The sequence below is a fragment of the Crotalus tigris genome, unplaced genomic scaffold, assembly GCF_016545835.1.
Source record: "Crotalus tigris isolate CLP2741 ecotype Arizona unplaced genomic scaffold, ASM1654583v1 scf7180000017952.28453644438:3035480, whole genome shotgun sequence".
Lineage (NCBI taxonomy): Eukaryota > Metazoa > Chordata > Lepidosauria > Squamata > Viperidae > Crotalus > Crotalus tigris.
In genome coordinates, this window is record NW_024096741.1 from 2,884,427 (window position 1) to 2,897,178 (window position 12,752).

General features: G+C 37.3%; 1 protein-coding gene across 17 annotated transcripts in view; it reads left to right on the forward strand.

The window, feature by feature from the left end:
• Positions 1-12,752, forward strand: part of ZNF704 (zinc finger protein 704) — an 83,684-nt gene that overhangs the window by 25,142 nt on the left and 45,790 nt on the right. For all 17 annotated transcript variants that reach the window (XM_039345516.1, XM_039345524.1, XM_039345525.1 and 14 more), the window contains 5 exons: positions 5,238-5,341; positions 7,162-7,394; positions 8,097-8,197; positions 9,938-10,199; positions 11,916-12,020. In XM_039345516.1, the coding sequence (XP_039201450.1) occupies positions 5,238-5,341; positions 7,162-7,394; positions 8,097-8,197; positions 9,938-10,199; positions 11,916-12,020 (805 nt within the window). The remainder of the gene's footprint in view (positions 1-5,237; positions 5,342-7,161; positions 7,395-8,096; positions 8,198-9,937; positions 10,200-11,915; positions 12,021-12,752) is intronic.

The window sequence follows — 12,752 nt, forward strand, 5'->3', positions numbered from 1 at the left end:
GGCTTCCAAGCCCAAAATGTACAGTATAGTAATTTCCTGAATTCCATATGATCTTTATTCTAGTGATGCTTATTTAGATGTTTCTAGATTAAAGAACTTGCAGGAATTTTGCATTTTCATGGTGTTAATGCTAATAAAATTATTATAGGAAGTCAAACAAGACTGAAATTGTTGGGCAGCATGGGTTTTGTGACTGTGGTCTAGAAAACAGATTTCCTGATGTTTCTCCAGCAAATGTGTTTGGCTTCTTCAGAAGCAAGATAGTCTGCACAGCTGGCCACAAGTAACTGAGCAGGGACTTATTCAGTTCCTGCTCATCACAGTTGCCTCTGTGATCTTGAAGCCCAAAATTGCCCAACAGATACCGGCTGTGAATACCTATACCAGTGTAAGTTTGAAATCCTTAACTGAGAAGCACTTGACTCTAGTGAACTGTACAGTACATGTTCTACAAGACACGGGAGATAGCACTGCCTGGACTGAACTGGATTAAGCTTGAAAGATAATAAAAGTTGGGTTTGGTTAATTTTGGAATGAAAGAGTACCTGGGAATATCAGGACTATGGACTAAACTGGGAAGTTGAAATACACTCCAGAAGAAGGAATCGTTTCTGTACTGTATTGTTGCCAAGAAAATTCCATGGACAAGTCAGGAAGCCTCCAGGCTTCCTTTGTACATGTTGTGCAAAAGCTCCATATTTGTACTTTGGTTCCCTTTTCCCTCCTTCCCTATCCAAAGACTTATGTCATCTCAGTGTTCTTCAGATATAGAAATACATTATTGTTGATGTTGACCTAAAAAAGGAAGATGGGGAGAGGAGAATAGAAGAGATAGGAGACTGATATATTTCCTGCTGCAGCATCTCTGTATGTAATCTCTTTCCTCAGTCCCCCAGCGTGTAATGAAATATCTTACAAGGAAAAAAAACTGTTTTGAAAATGAAAAGTAGCTATGGCTGGAGAATGAGCTCTACGCATGCTGGGCTTCAGAGAAGCATTATGTCATTCTCATTTGCACTAGTATGGGATGATCTCATGAAGGAGGGGTTGCTGCAATTTACAGCTCTGCTATTTTAGCCCATGTGATGATCAGCATTCACTGTGCTCGCCAGCAGAACAGAATGAACGGGGAAAAGAAGAAGAAATGGCATTGTAAATTATTGAAAATCCCGAGAGTTTTTAAAGAACAAATGCTGGAATGCTGGATTGACAATAACAGGAATGTGATTCACTTGCTCCTTTTTCTGTTCCTCCAGACAGAGGGATTTTATCTCAGAGAAGAAGAAATCAGAACACTCAGGTTGATATTTTTTTTTGCAGTCCTTATCAACTTTTCTCTTGCCACCCCTCCCTACCATTCTATGATCCCCATTTAAAGACTTCTTAATTTTTTTTAAGAGGAAAAGCATATATATTTAGCCTATTGTATAACTGGAAAACTGTGGTCATTTAACCAGTGCACCTGTGCCATAGTGTGTGTTGTGGTTGATAATTCCCAAATTGCTTACTACTAAAAGATCTTTTGTAGGGTACAAAACTTTGTACTTAAAAAAAATTCCACAAGAATTGAAAAATGGAAGTGGGAACAGAAGTCAGAAGACAAAAATGAAGATTGCTGAGAACTAGAAGTAAAGATTGGCAAACCTGTATCTTTAAGCAAGGACCAGATGGATTACACCCCAAGGTTCTCAAGGAACTGGCAGATGTGATATCGGAAGCATTGAACTATATTTTTCAAAGATCCTGGAACACAGGGGAACTACCAGAGGACTGGAAAAGAGCTGATGTAGTTCCCATCCTCAAAAAAGGGGGAAAAATGGATCCAGGAAATTACAGACCTATCAGTCTGACTTCAGTACCTGGGAAGATCCTGGAAAAGATAATCAAACAACGAATCAAAGAACACCTAGAGGCAAACAAAGCCAGCATGGGTTTGTCAAAAATAGATCATGCCAGACAAATCTTATTGCATTCTTTGACCAAGTGACAAAATTAGTGGATCAGACGAATGCTGTGGACATAATTTACTTGGACTCCAGTAAGGCATTTGATAAAGTAGATCACAACCTACTACTTGATAAGATAGAAAAATGTGGGGTAGACAGAATCACCACTAGATGGATCCGTAACTGGCCGTACTCAGCGAGTGGTCCTCAATGGAACTGCATCTATATGGAGGGAAGTGTGTAGTGGGGTGCCCCAGGGCTCTGTTCTGGGCCTAGTGCTCTTCAACATCTTCATCAACGATTTGGACGAAGGGATAGATGGGGAACTCATCAAATTTGCAGATGACACCAAGCTGGCAGGAATAGCCAACACTCCAGAAGACAGGCTTAAGATACAGAAGGATCTGGACAGACTTGAACACTGGGCACTAACTAACAAAATGAAATTCAATGGTGAAAAAAAGCATTTAGACAAGAAAAACCAAATGCACAAGTACAGCATGGGTGGCACCATGCTCAATAGTAGTAACTGTGAGAGGGACCTTGGAGTCCTAGTAGACAATCACCTAAATATGAGCCAGCAGTGTGCTGCAGCTGCCAAAAAGGCCAACACAGTGCTAGGCTGCATTAACAGAGGGATAGAATCAAGATCACGTGAAGTATTAATACCACTCTACAATGCCTTGGTAAGGCCACACTTGGAATACTGCATCCAGTTTTATGTCACCACGATGTAAAAAAGATGTTGAGACTCTAGAAAGAGTACAGAGAAGAGCAACAAAGATGATTAGGGGACTGGAGGCTAAAACATATAAGGAACGATTGCTAGAATTGGGTATGTCTAGTTTAACGAAGAGAAGGACAAGGGGGGACATGATAGCAGTATTCCAATATCTCAGGGGCCGCCATAAAGAAGAGGGAATCAAGCTATTTTCCAAAGCACCTGAAGGCAGGACAAGAAGCAACGGGTGGAAACTAATCAAGGAGAGAAGCAACCTAGAACTAAGGAGAAACTTCCTGACAGTGAGAACAATTAATCAGTGGAACAGCCTGCCTCCAGAAGCAGTAAATGCTCCAACACTGGAAGTTTTTAAGAAGAGACTGGACAGCCATTTGTCTGAAATGGTGTAGGGTTTCCTGCCTGAGCAGGGGGTTGGACTAGATGACCTCCAAGATCCCTTCCAACTTTACTACTACTACTACTACTACTATTATTATTATTATTATTATTATTATTATTATTATTATATAGAGAATGAGAACCCAAATCAATCAAATATGTCATCCGTATCATAAATCGGGGACAAACCAACTTTTTCTAGCCAATAATCCAGGCTCTCCTCCTCCTCCTCCTCCTCCTCCTCCTCCTTCTCCTCTGCCTGAGCTTATCACCTGTGGGGAAGAAATTTTAACTTGTTCCTTTTATTTAAATTATACAGTTAAATATTAAATACAGGATTTTTGTTTCAAAACCTCTGCATTTGCACATCCATTTAACAATTCTTTAAAGGACTTTAGCATATCTATGTTACTTAGGCTGTTCCCACAGAATCCCTATATTCTGTGGGAATAGGCAGCCCTATGCATGAGATGAGAGGTCTTTGTGCAAAGAGAAATGATGAGGCTTATTTTCCTTACTTGTTTTTCCATGTTGCAATGCCACGTGGTTGAATTATAAACATAGTAGATTTTACTGTATTCATTAATGTGATTAATATCAGCACAGCAGTGCTAGAAACAAAGGTGGCACCATAGATAGTGTACTTTAAATGAGACAAAGTTTTTGCCTTGAGGATACTTCATTTAATTTCATGAGCAATTCATATAAGATGGGTTTTTGTAAAAAAAAAAAAAAAAAAAAAATCTATGACATGTTGCAATGCTTTAGCAAAGAAAAGAAAATACAACAACACGTATAGCCTTTTGCCTCTCCTGTACACTGCTTAGTTTCAGGAACTGGTTATTCCTCTGTATGGCTATAAACTATAAAATATAGCTACCGTAATCTATGTAATCCACAGTTCTACTGCCCACAATGGTAGACACTGTTGCCAAATATATGTCACAGTTTGAAACAGAGAATCTTTTCGAGGTATTGCTAAGCTGCCGTTTTTGGACTGCCATGTTCTGGCATGACTACCTGGTAGACTTTACCTGCCTTAATGTTAACTAGACAGTTTTGAGCCATATGTTGAAAGTCAGTACAGTGAACAAGTACTATCCATTGAACAGAAACTGGTCCAACTTGTTCTGTTGCTTGAAGCTTTTAAAGAGCAGCTAGACAACCTGTGCCCCATTGGGTCATCATTTCAGAGATATTTATTTACCTAAACAGAGAAATAGAATGACCAATAATGGGCAAAAAATAGTGGGAGCAGGAGTGACTTTGACTTCCTGCTAAATTCTTCATTGAGTTACCTTGTGGGAATGTCGCAGGAAACATTGGAAATTCCTTTCCCTTTCCTTCCCGTCCCTTCCCCAGGAAGCAGGTAAGTGGCTGTTGCTGAATAGGGGAAGGACTGAGAGATTGCAAGACTGGCTGGGAAACTGAGAACCCTTCAGTGTTTCTCAACCTTGGCCATTTTAAGATGTGTGGACTTCAACTCCCAAAATTCCCCAGCCAGCATAGAAGCGGGCAGTAATACTGAAGCAACCATAACTTTCCCAAATTTCATTCCCTTGGGAGTCGTGGTCCCAGATTTTGGACACATTCTGTAAGTTAGTCCATTTGAGGTAGCTTAATTCAAAAATGTTGCCCCATGATGCACTGTTTCATCCAGTTAAAAAGTCATGACAATGAGAATTTTAGTATAGGCATTCCTCAACTTACAACCGTTTGTTTAGGGAATATTCAAAGTTACAATGGTACTGAAAAACATGACTTATGACCATTTTTCACTCTTATGACCTTTGCAACATCCCCATGGTCACGTGATCAAAATTCAGACATTTGACAACTGATTCATATTTATGACAATTCCCCTGTCCTGGAGTAATGTTACTACCTTTTGGGACCTTCTGACAAGCAAAGTCAATGGGGAAGCCAGATTCACTTAACAACCGTGTTACTAATTTAACAACTGCAGTGATTCTCTTAACAAATGAAAGATTCATAAAATGGGGCAAAACTCATTTAACACATGTTTAACTTAGCAACAGAAAGTTTGGGCTCAGTTGTGGATATAAGTTGAGGACTACCTGTAATATATAGATTAGAATTTGGAATATTAATGGCGCATTGTTCCTAACCCTTTTTTCATTTGTTCCTGATTTCTAATCACTTTGTTTCAGAAAATCTTCAGAAGAAGTAGATATGGATAAAGTCACAGCAGCTATGGTTCTAACTACTTTATCCACCAGCCCTTTGGTTCGCAGCCCCCCAATCCGTCCTAATGGTGAGCATGTTTTCAGGAAAGATTGTGAAAGAAAAGTTTGGGGAAAAGATTGGTAGATATACCTAGCTTCATTTTCCCTTCTGCCTGCTGGTAGGAAGACCAGCAACCAGTCGTTCTCTCTAATGTGGGGTGGAGTGGAGTTAGTGATTATAAACAGATGTTTACACTAGAGGATGTATCCACTTGCTTAATTGTCCAACTAACAATGGAAATGTGAAGAGTTTCATAGTGTGAAGCAGAAGTCAATGCCTTCTTGTGCAATTCTTCTACTCAGCACAACCCCTTCTTCCTGCTTGTCAATTAGGTTATTTCTGACCATAGGTCTAGGATTTTACTTCTTACTATAGAACATGTTTTGAGATGTAGACTGGCTGACAGATTGCAGGCACTGATTGAATAGGAGACAACAATAACAAATGCTCATTTATTGCTTCTGCAAGACAGTGACAATGCTGGTAAGGAGTGACTAAGAAATCTAGCTCTGACCTCCAGTGGCCAAGAGGAGTGAGGGGCTACCATTAACCCACACATAAAAACTGCAGTCACTACTTAGCATCTAGTGTTGCCAAAGCTACAACTGAATAGGCAAAATGATGTGTTTTTTTCTCGCCCCAAATAATAAAGAGTATAAAAGATACAGCCATGTGAAACTCCTTGTTAAGCAGAATCAGTAGAGAACCTGTAATGCTATCAATAGAGACATGCATAGCAACACACAGGTGATATAACTTGGTTGTTTTCTGGTTTGAATTGGCTTTTTGTGCTATTTAGAACTAGTGCTTACTTTCAAAAGAACACTAAACCCATGTTTGGAAGACATGTTAGAAGACCTGCCCTTTGCTAAGCAGCCTGCACAAACCCAAGAAGTGCTTTAGAAAAGATTATCAGGCATTTTATGAACAGATACTTCTATGTGAGTTGTACATTGATCTTTCTTAGCCAAAGCCAAAAGGGCTATGAAAGGCAGCCTCCAGTAACTGAGAAAGAAGGAGGAAAGGAGGGACGGAGGGAGGAGCATAGCATTTAAAAATAGATGCCTGAACAGAATTTAGGTTTAGAATGAGCGAACCTTTAGTCTTATTGCAGAAAATTTAGGAGATATTCCTGAATGGGCTGCCCTAGATACATCATTTGGGATAAGATTTCAGTTAGTTTCAGCCAGATGCTTTTTGTGAAATTGTATTTCAGAAACCCACAATAGCAGCAGTTTTATGCATGAACATTTCCTCCCACAACAGTTATGTTACAGAGGAACCCATGATACTTTCCCAAAATTCTGGACATGTTCATCCATTAAGAGGAAGAAGAACTTTGGCCTAGTCAGCTGTCCAGCTGCAACCTTAGTGGCTTCTCAAGTAGATAGGTTGTCTAGAAAGCATTGGGTACCTGGCTGTAGCCTTCTTTGGGCATGGCATGGTAGAAAAATATGAATAAGTCTTTCTTTGTTTATATCAAGTATAGTTTATTTATGCAGTTTGGAAACCCCAGTAGATATAGAACCATATATATTCCTGGAAAATCTGTGTGCTTTCCGCGTGTGTCTGTGGGTGCGAGTGTGGCATATGTACTTCTTATATCTTAGTAGACAATAATTTTCTGTTAATTGCATGTAATCTAGATGTTCCAGCATTCTTCATAAATACATGTTTTTAATAATACATGTTTTAGTAATCCCCCTACTAAAAATAGTTTATTTATAGTATTTATTAAATTTATTTGCCTCCCATCCTGTTTCAAAGTGACTCTGGGAGACTTACAGCATTAAAAGCATTAATATCCAACATTGTAGTTATTTTTTTAATGCTGTTGTTAATTTGTAGAATCCTTAAATGGATCCTGGAAAGAAGGAGGATTTGTGCCTTCCAGTACCAGCAGCAGTGGGTATTGGAGCTGGAGTGCTCCAAGTGACCAATCAAACCCATCCACTCCATCACCTCCCCTTTCTGCTGACAGCTTCAAACCATTTCGATTGCCATCTCAAACTGACGATGGCATTGACGAAGCTGAAACTAGCAGTCTTCTTTTTGACGAACCTATTCCTAGGAAAAGAAAGGTGAGTCTGATATTGAATTTGTCAATATTCTCCTATAATGTTATACCTGTGTTTCTCATCTTTGGCAGCTTTAAGATAGGTGGACTTCAATTCCCAGAATATTCCAGCCAGCCAGCATGTATATTGTGATATTATATTAATCTTGATTAACAAATACCTGTGTTTATTTATGAAAGACTCCATGATATATTATTTTTATCTAAAACCAGATGTTGTTTGTTTCACTTTGCCTTTATTTACTCTTCATTTTTAAAAATATATGCCAATTGTTTTAGTCCTCTTAAAAGAAATATTTGTCTGAAAAGCCCTGGAGTTGTTACAAATAAATTGCTAATAGATGAAATACTAGGAAATTCCTACGTGTATTACTGTATTGTACTAAAGTCAGCTATTACTTGTCATTCTAATTTGAAAACAGAGTGAACTCATTTCAGTGTTCCAAATTAGCTTTGCAAGATTAATGACCAAAAGATCAATACTGTATAGTTCGGTTTATAAATGGTGAACTTAAATTACACTCAGGTGCATGTTATTTAAAAGTAAATCCCTCCAAGTTCAGTAGGCCTATCTCCTTAAATATATGTGTCCTTGAAACATTAGTTTTAATTTACTTTAGTATCAATGTAAATAGAATAATTTGAAATCCATGCTTGTTAAATGAATGTACTGTGTACAGATTGTGCTCCCTGTTTAACTTCTCAGAACTCCATGAAAGTAATGTTTAAATGCCTTTGGAAAAACTGTGGAAAGGTACTAAGCACTGCTGTTGGCATTCAGAAACACATCCGGACTATTCATCTTGGGTGAGAAGACTACCGTTCTTTTTATTTGTGAAACAACTTTTATCCCAATGTTAGCATTACTTTGAAGCGAGTTCACTACGATTTATAACCAAATGAGCATGTTTATAATCGAGCTATTACTGGTGATGATTCCTTTATTTCTTTTTCAATATTTATACGGGGGTTTGCATCTAACATTGAACTCTGTTTTATCAGTGCTTTGAGCTAGGGGAATGAATCAGCCAGAATTCAGTCTCATATAAGCAGTATCCTAGCTTTTTATTATTTATAAATTTGTTTCCATTAATGAATAACATACAAGGCAATGACAAATCTTACATTGTTTTCTTGATTTGCTAAAGAAAGTAGAATTTATTTTAAGCCACTGTTTCCAATGCATGCATAAGAATCAAAACAATATTTTTCCTAACATGAAACAGAGTGCTGATTTATTTTCCTTTTTGGCCACTCCAAAGAGGGAAAGGTTAAAAAATACAAACCAGCCACTTTGGGTTCATTTTTGTGTGTGTGCCAATGAACTAAGCTTAATTTAATAAGTTGGTAATTATTATAAATGAAGCTATTGTGAATCAATACCACAAATTCGATAAAATTAAAAGTTTTAGAAACATTTGGGGAATTCTTTTTGTAAAAAGAGATAGATAGTTTCTCTGAAAAAGGATTCCTGTTATTTGTGGAAATAACATCTGGAGAAGTATGACTTATGACTGCAACAAGTTACTGCAGATAGTTGGTTAATGAGTTTCCCTTCTTTCTCCTCCTTCTGTATGGCCATGATAAACTTAGATAATTTTGCTTCAGTTTTAGATTCACAGCAGTTTGTTTCAGTTAGACTCAACCAATTGTGGTAAATCCTAACTGTAATTTCTTAATCCAATTTCAATCCTTGAGTTGAATTCAATTTGTTTCAGTGGCATATATGTTTTGGATATAATTCTGAAAAATGGACAATATTGTTTTTTAAACAATAGAACAAAACCTTTCATTTTCCTCATTGTAGCAACATCAATAGAAAGAAGAGCAAGAACTAATGTGAACCCAAAGGATTTTCAATATTTAAAAACTCTCCTATGAGTCACAATAGAAATAATTAAAAATTAAACTCACTGAACTGTGCTGTCATTTTTCATGATATCTTTTTCCCATTAATTCAAACCTGCGTTTAATTTTTTTTAATAAAATGGTTAGTGGGTGGGGAAAGAGAATTTATTGCATAATCCACGTACAATTATATACTTTTTCTTTCTTCCAAACTTTCTCTTTTGCCTCACCAAATTGTTGTGAGAATAAAGAGGAAAATGTGCTGAAGGTTTTGAAAGAAATGAGGAATAAATGAATTAAACAGTCTTTGTCTACTTTAAATATACTGTGTTTCCATCAGTCTGATTTATAAAATGTGACAAATAAAGTTAAGTCTTTTTTATTTCAACATTCTTGATGGTATATTCTATGCATATGAAAAATAAGTATGTTAATTGATGAGTGGATCTCTTCTGAAGAGATAAAGTGTTTTCTGTGTAACTGTGTGCGTGTCTCTGTATGCAAATATTTCTTTATTTTGTTCTTTCCTTCCCCAATATGCACATGAATATATTAATTAAAATATATATTATTGGTTGTAGTTGTAAAAATATTGAACAATTCAATTTGTTTGTGTATACTCATATATTAATATATTGGAATTTCTTATTGTACTGACTTTGATATAGTATTAATGATTTCTGACTATCATTTTTTTAGACGTGTAGGAGAATCTGACTACAGTGATGGAGAGGAAGATTTTTACTACACAGAGATACGTCTCAACACTGACTCAGTAGCAGATGGATTAAATAGTTTATCTCCAGTTTCACCCTCTCTAGCATTTCTTCCTTCTTTTCCATCCCAAGATGTGAACAGAAGTGAACTGTCATGTGCCAAAACAGATGCTAAAGGGATGACGCCTCTAAGCCGTTCAGCTCCTACCAACCTCTACCTCATTCACTCTGACCATGCTTACCAGGTACATATTTTATTTTATTGCACTTGATTTATTTTATTTTATTTTATCCCATAATTACAGTAGCTAGATTCAGTAGTAATGAAGTGGAATTGAGCTGTGACTGACTTGTGGTTATATTTAGGGTTTGGTTTTTTGTTTTTTGCATCCCACCCTCTTGTTTCTCTTTCTTGCTGCAAAGTTCTTGGGAAATCGTTTAAAGTAGGTATATGAAATTGCTAAACTATTTTTACACTATGGTTAATGAGATTACTGAGTAGGAAAAGTGAATTGAATCTCTATTCACTGTATATGCACTATATGAAATTATAATAGCATAAACATATAAAGAGAAAAGGAGCAGAATATGTCAATATAAAACAACAAAAGCTATTGCTGATAATGCCAGTTGATGAATTTTGACTGGTGGTCCCAGGAAGAGGGCTTTCTCTGCCATTGCCCCTCCCCTCTGGCCTATCCTCTTCCCCATACCCCAAGACAGGCTCCCACTCTCTTGGACTTTCGAAGAAAGTTGAAGATTTGGCTTTTCCAATTCACACAAGGCTCCCAGGTGCCTTGATAGCCCTCCTGCTGCCTTTTAACCTTTAATTTATTCTAATCTTGTTTTTATCTTGTTATTGATGTAGTGTTTTTAATCTGGTTTTAGGCTTTCATGTTTTTAACTGTATACTGCCAAGAATCACTCTGTGAACAAGATGGCCAGTATTTAAAATTATATTGATAAATAAATAAATAAGGTTTAAACTTGGCATGCCACCACTCGGAGTGGGTTTTTAGAAGTATCCAGTATCTTTTGAGTGTCTTTACAAACTTTTTTGAGTTTGTAAGGATACCAAAACAGGCATGTGTCCAAACTGCATGACTCTCACGCAGTCTCTCATAGAGGGAAAGACTGATGGCAGCAAATACAATTTCTCCACATTTCTCTGCAAATAATAATAATAATAATTTATTATTATTATAGAATTTTTTACACAGCACAAAAAGTACAAATACAAAAAAGAAAAATCATAAATAAGCAAGAAATAAAGGAAGAAAAAAAAACTGTCTGCAAGAAGGAATCTGCAAACTTCCATAATATTAAGGTAGAAAAGACATAAGAGAGTTTGAAGTCCTTGATGGTGTCTGAACTTGGTTGTTTCTTTGAAGATATTGACCTGACAAGGTAATATCATCACTACATTAATAACCTCATCCATGGGCACTGATTATGTTACCTAGTCAGGTAGTGAAATGTCTGCAAGCAAACAACCAAGTTCAGAGAGCACCAAGGATTCCACAGTTCAACTCTCAACTATCTTCTCCAGTCAGTAAATTCCACATTAGTTGCTTTGTGACCTGTCCATTGTTACCAGTAATAGTCTTTTGCTAGTTGGAAATGTTACAAAAGATGCTATAGTTCAAAATATCTGAAAGAAGCCACATTGGGGAAATGACAAGTTGCTCTAAAATGCTTCTTTTGTCAGATTTAAACTTTAAAATAATTTTATTAGATCTGCATATATTATGAATTCTTTGTCTCTTAATTTGTTTTAGTGACTGCTATAGACTTCTTTCTTTCAATGGTATCATTTATTATTCACCCTATTGTCCTTGAGAGAACTGAAAAATAGAATCAAAATGCGACCGACTTATTATTTTTCATAGGAGATAATCGAACACTTAATTGGGTAACATGGAGATGTTCCTTCTTAACTGATTTCCTATTTTTTGAAACAGGCCACAGCTCCTGTGAACATTCCAGGGTCAGCCAAGTTCACTCCCAATGGAAAAAGCTTTAGCATCTCTTGGCAGACACCCCCTGTTACCTTCACTGGCCTTCCAGTAAGTAGAAAACCAGCAAATTAGGAGGGGAAGGTTTGTTTACTATATAGGATGGCACACCTGAGGCAATATCCATAGAGGTGATGGATTTCCTTCTCCCTTGCCTGTCCCATTCCACCCATAGATGCATTGCAGTAGGCCTGCATTATATAGTTCATGGGCTGGAGTTGCCAAGCAGCCCGTTGGCATTTTTTAAAAAATAATAAATCACCACCCCATCTCCAAACACTGTGAGTGTTCCAAGCCTTTCTGCTACCACCAGCTCCAGAGTACTGCTGCTCCTGTAGCCTCCAAACTGCTAACTGATTTGCTAGGCATTCCTTTGTGGCCTGCAGTGATTTTGAATGTACCAATGGGATCTTTTGCTCTTTACCCTTGTGTAGGCCTGCATCGCAGGTTTCAATAGAGGCAATTCAAGCATATTTTGAACAAAACAGCAACAACAGTAGACTTATATACCGCTTCACAGTGATTTACAGTCCTCTCTAAGAGGTTTTCAGAGTCAGCATATTGCCTCCAACAATCTAGGTCCTTATTTTACTGACCTCGGAAGGATGCAAGGCTGAGTCAACCTTGAGCTGGTCAGAATCAAACTGCTGGCAGTCGGCAGAATTAGCCTACAATACTGCATTCTAACCATTGTGCCACCACGGCTCCCATTTGAAAAAGCGTTCAAATGAATATGCTGAATATTTCCCCTACGAATTAGTTTGATGTTTGGTAATGTACTAT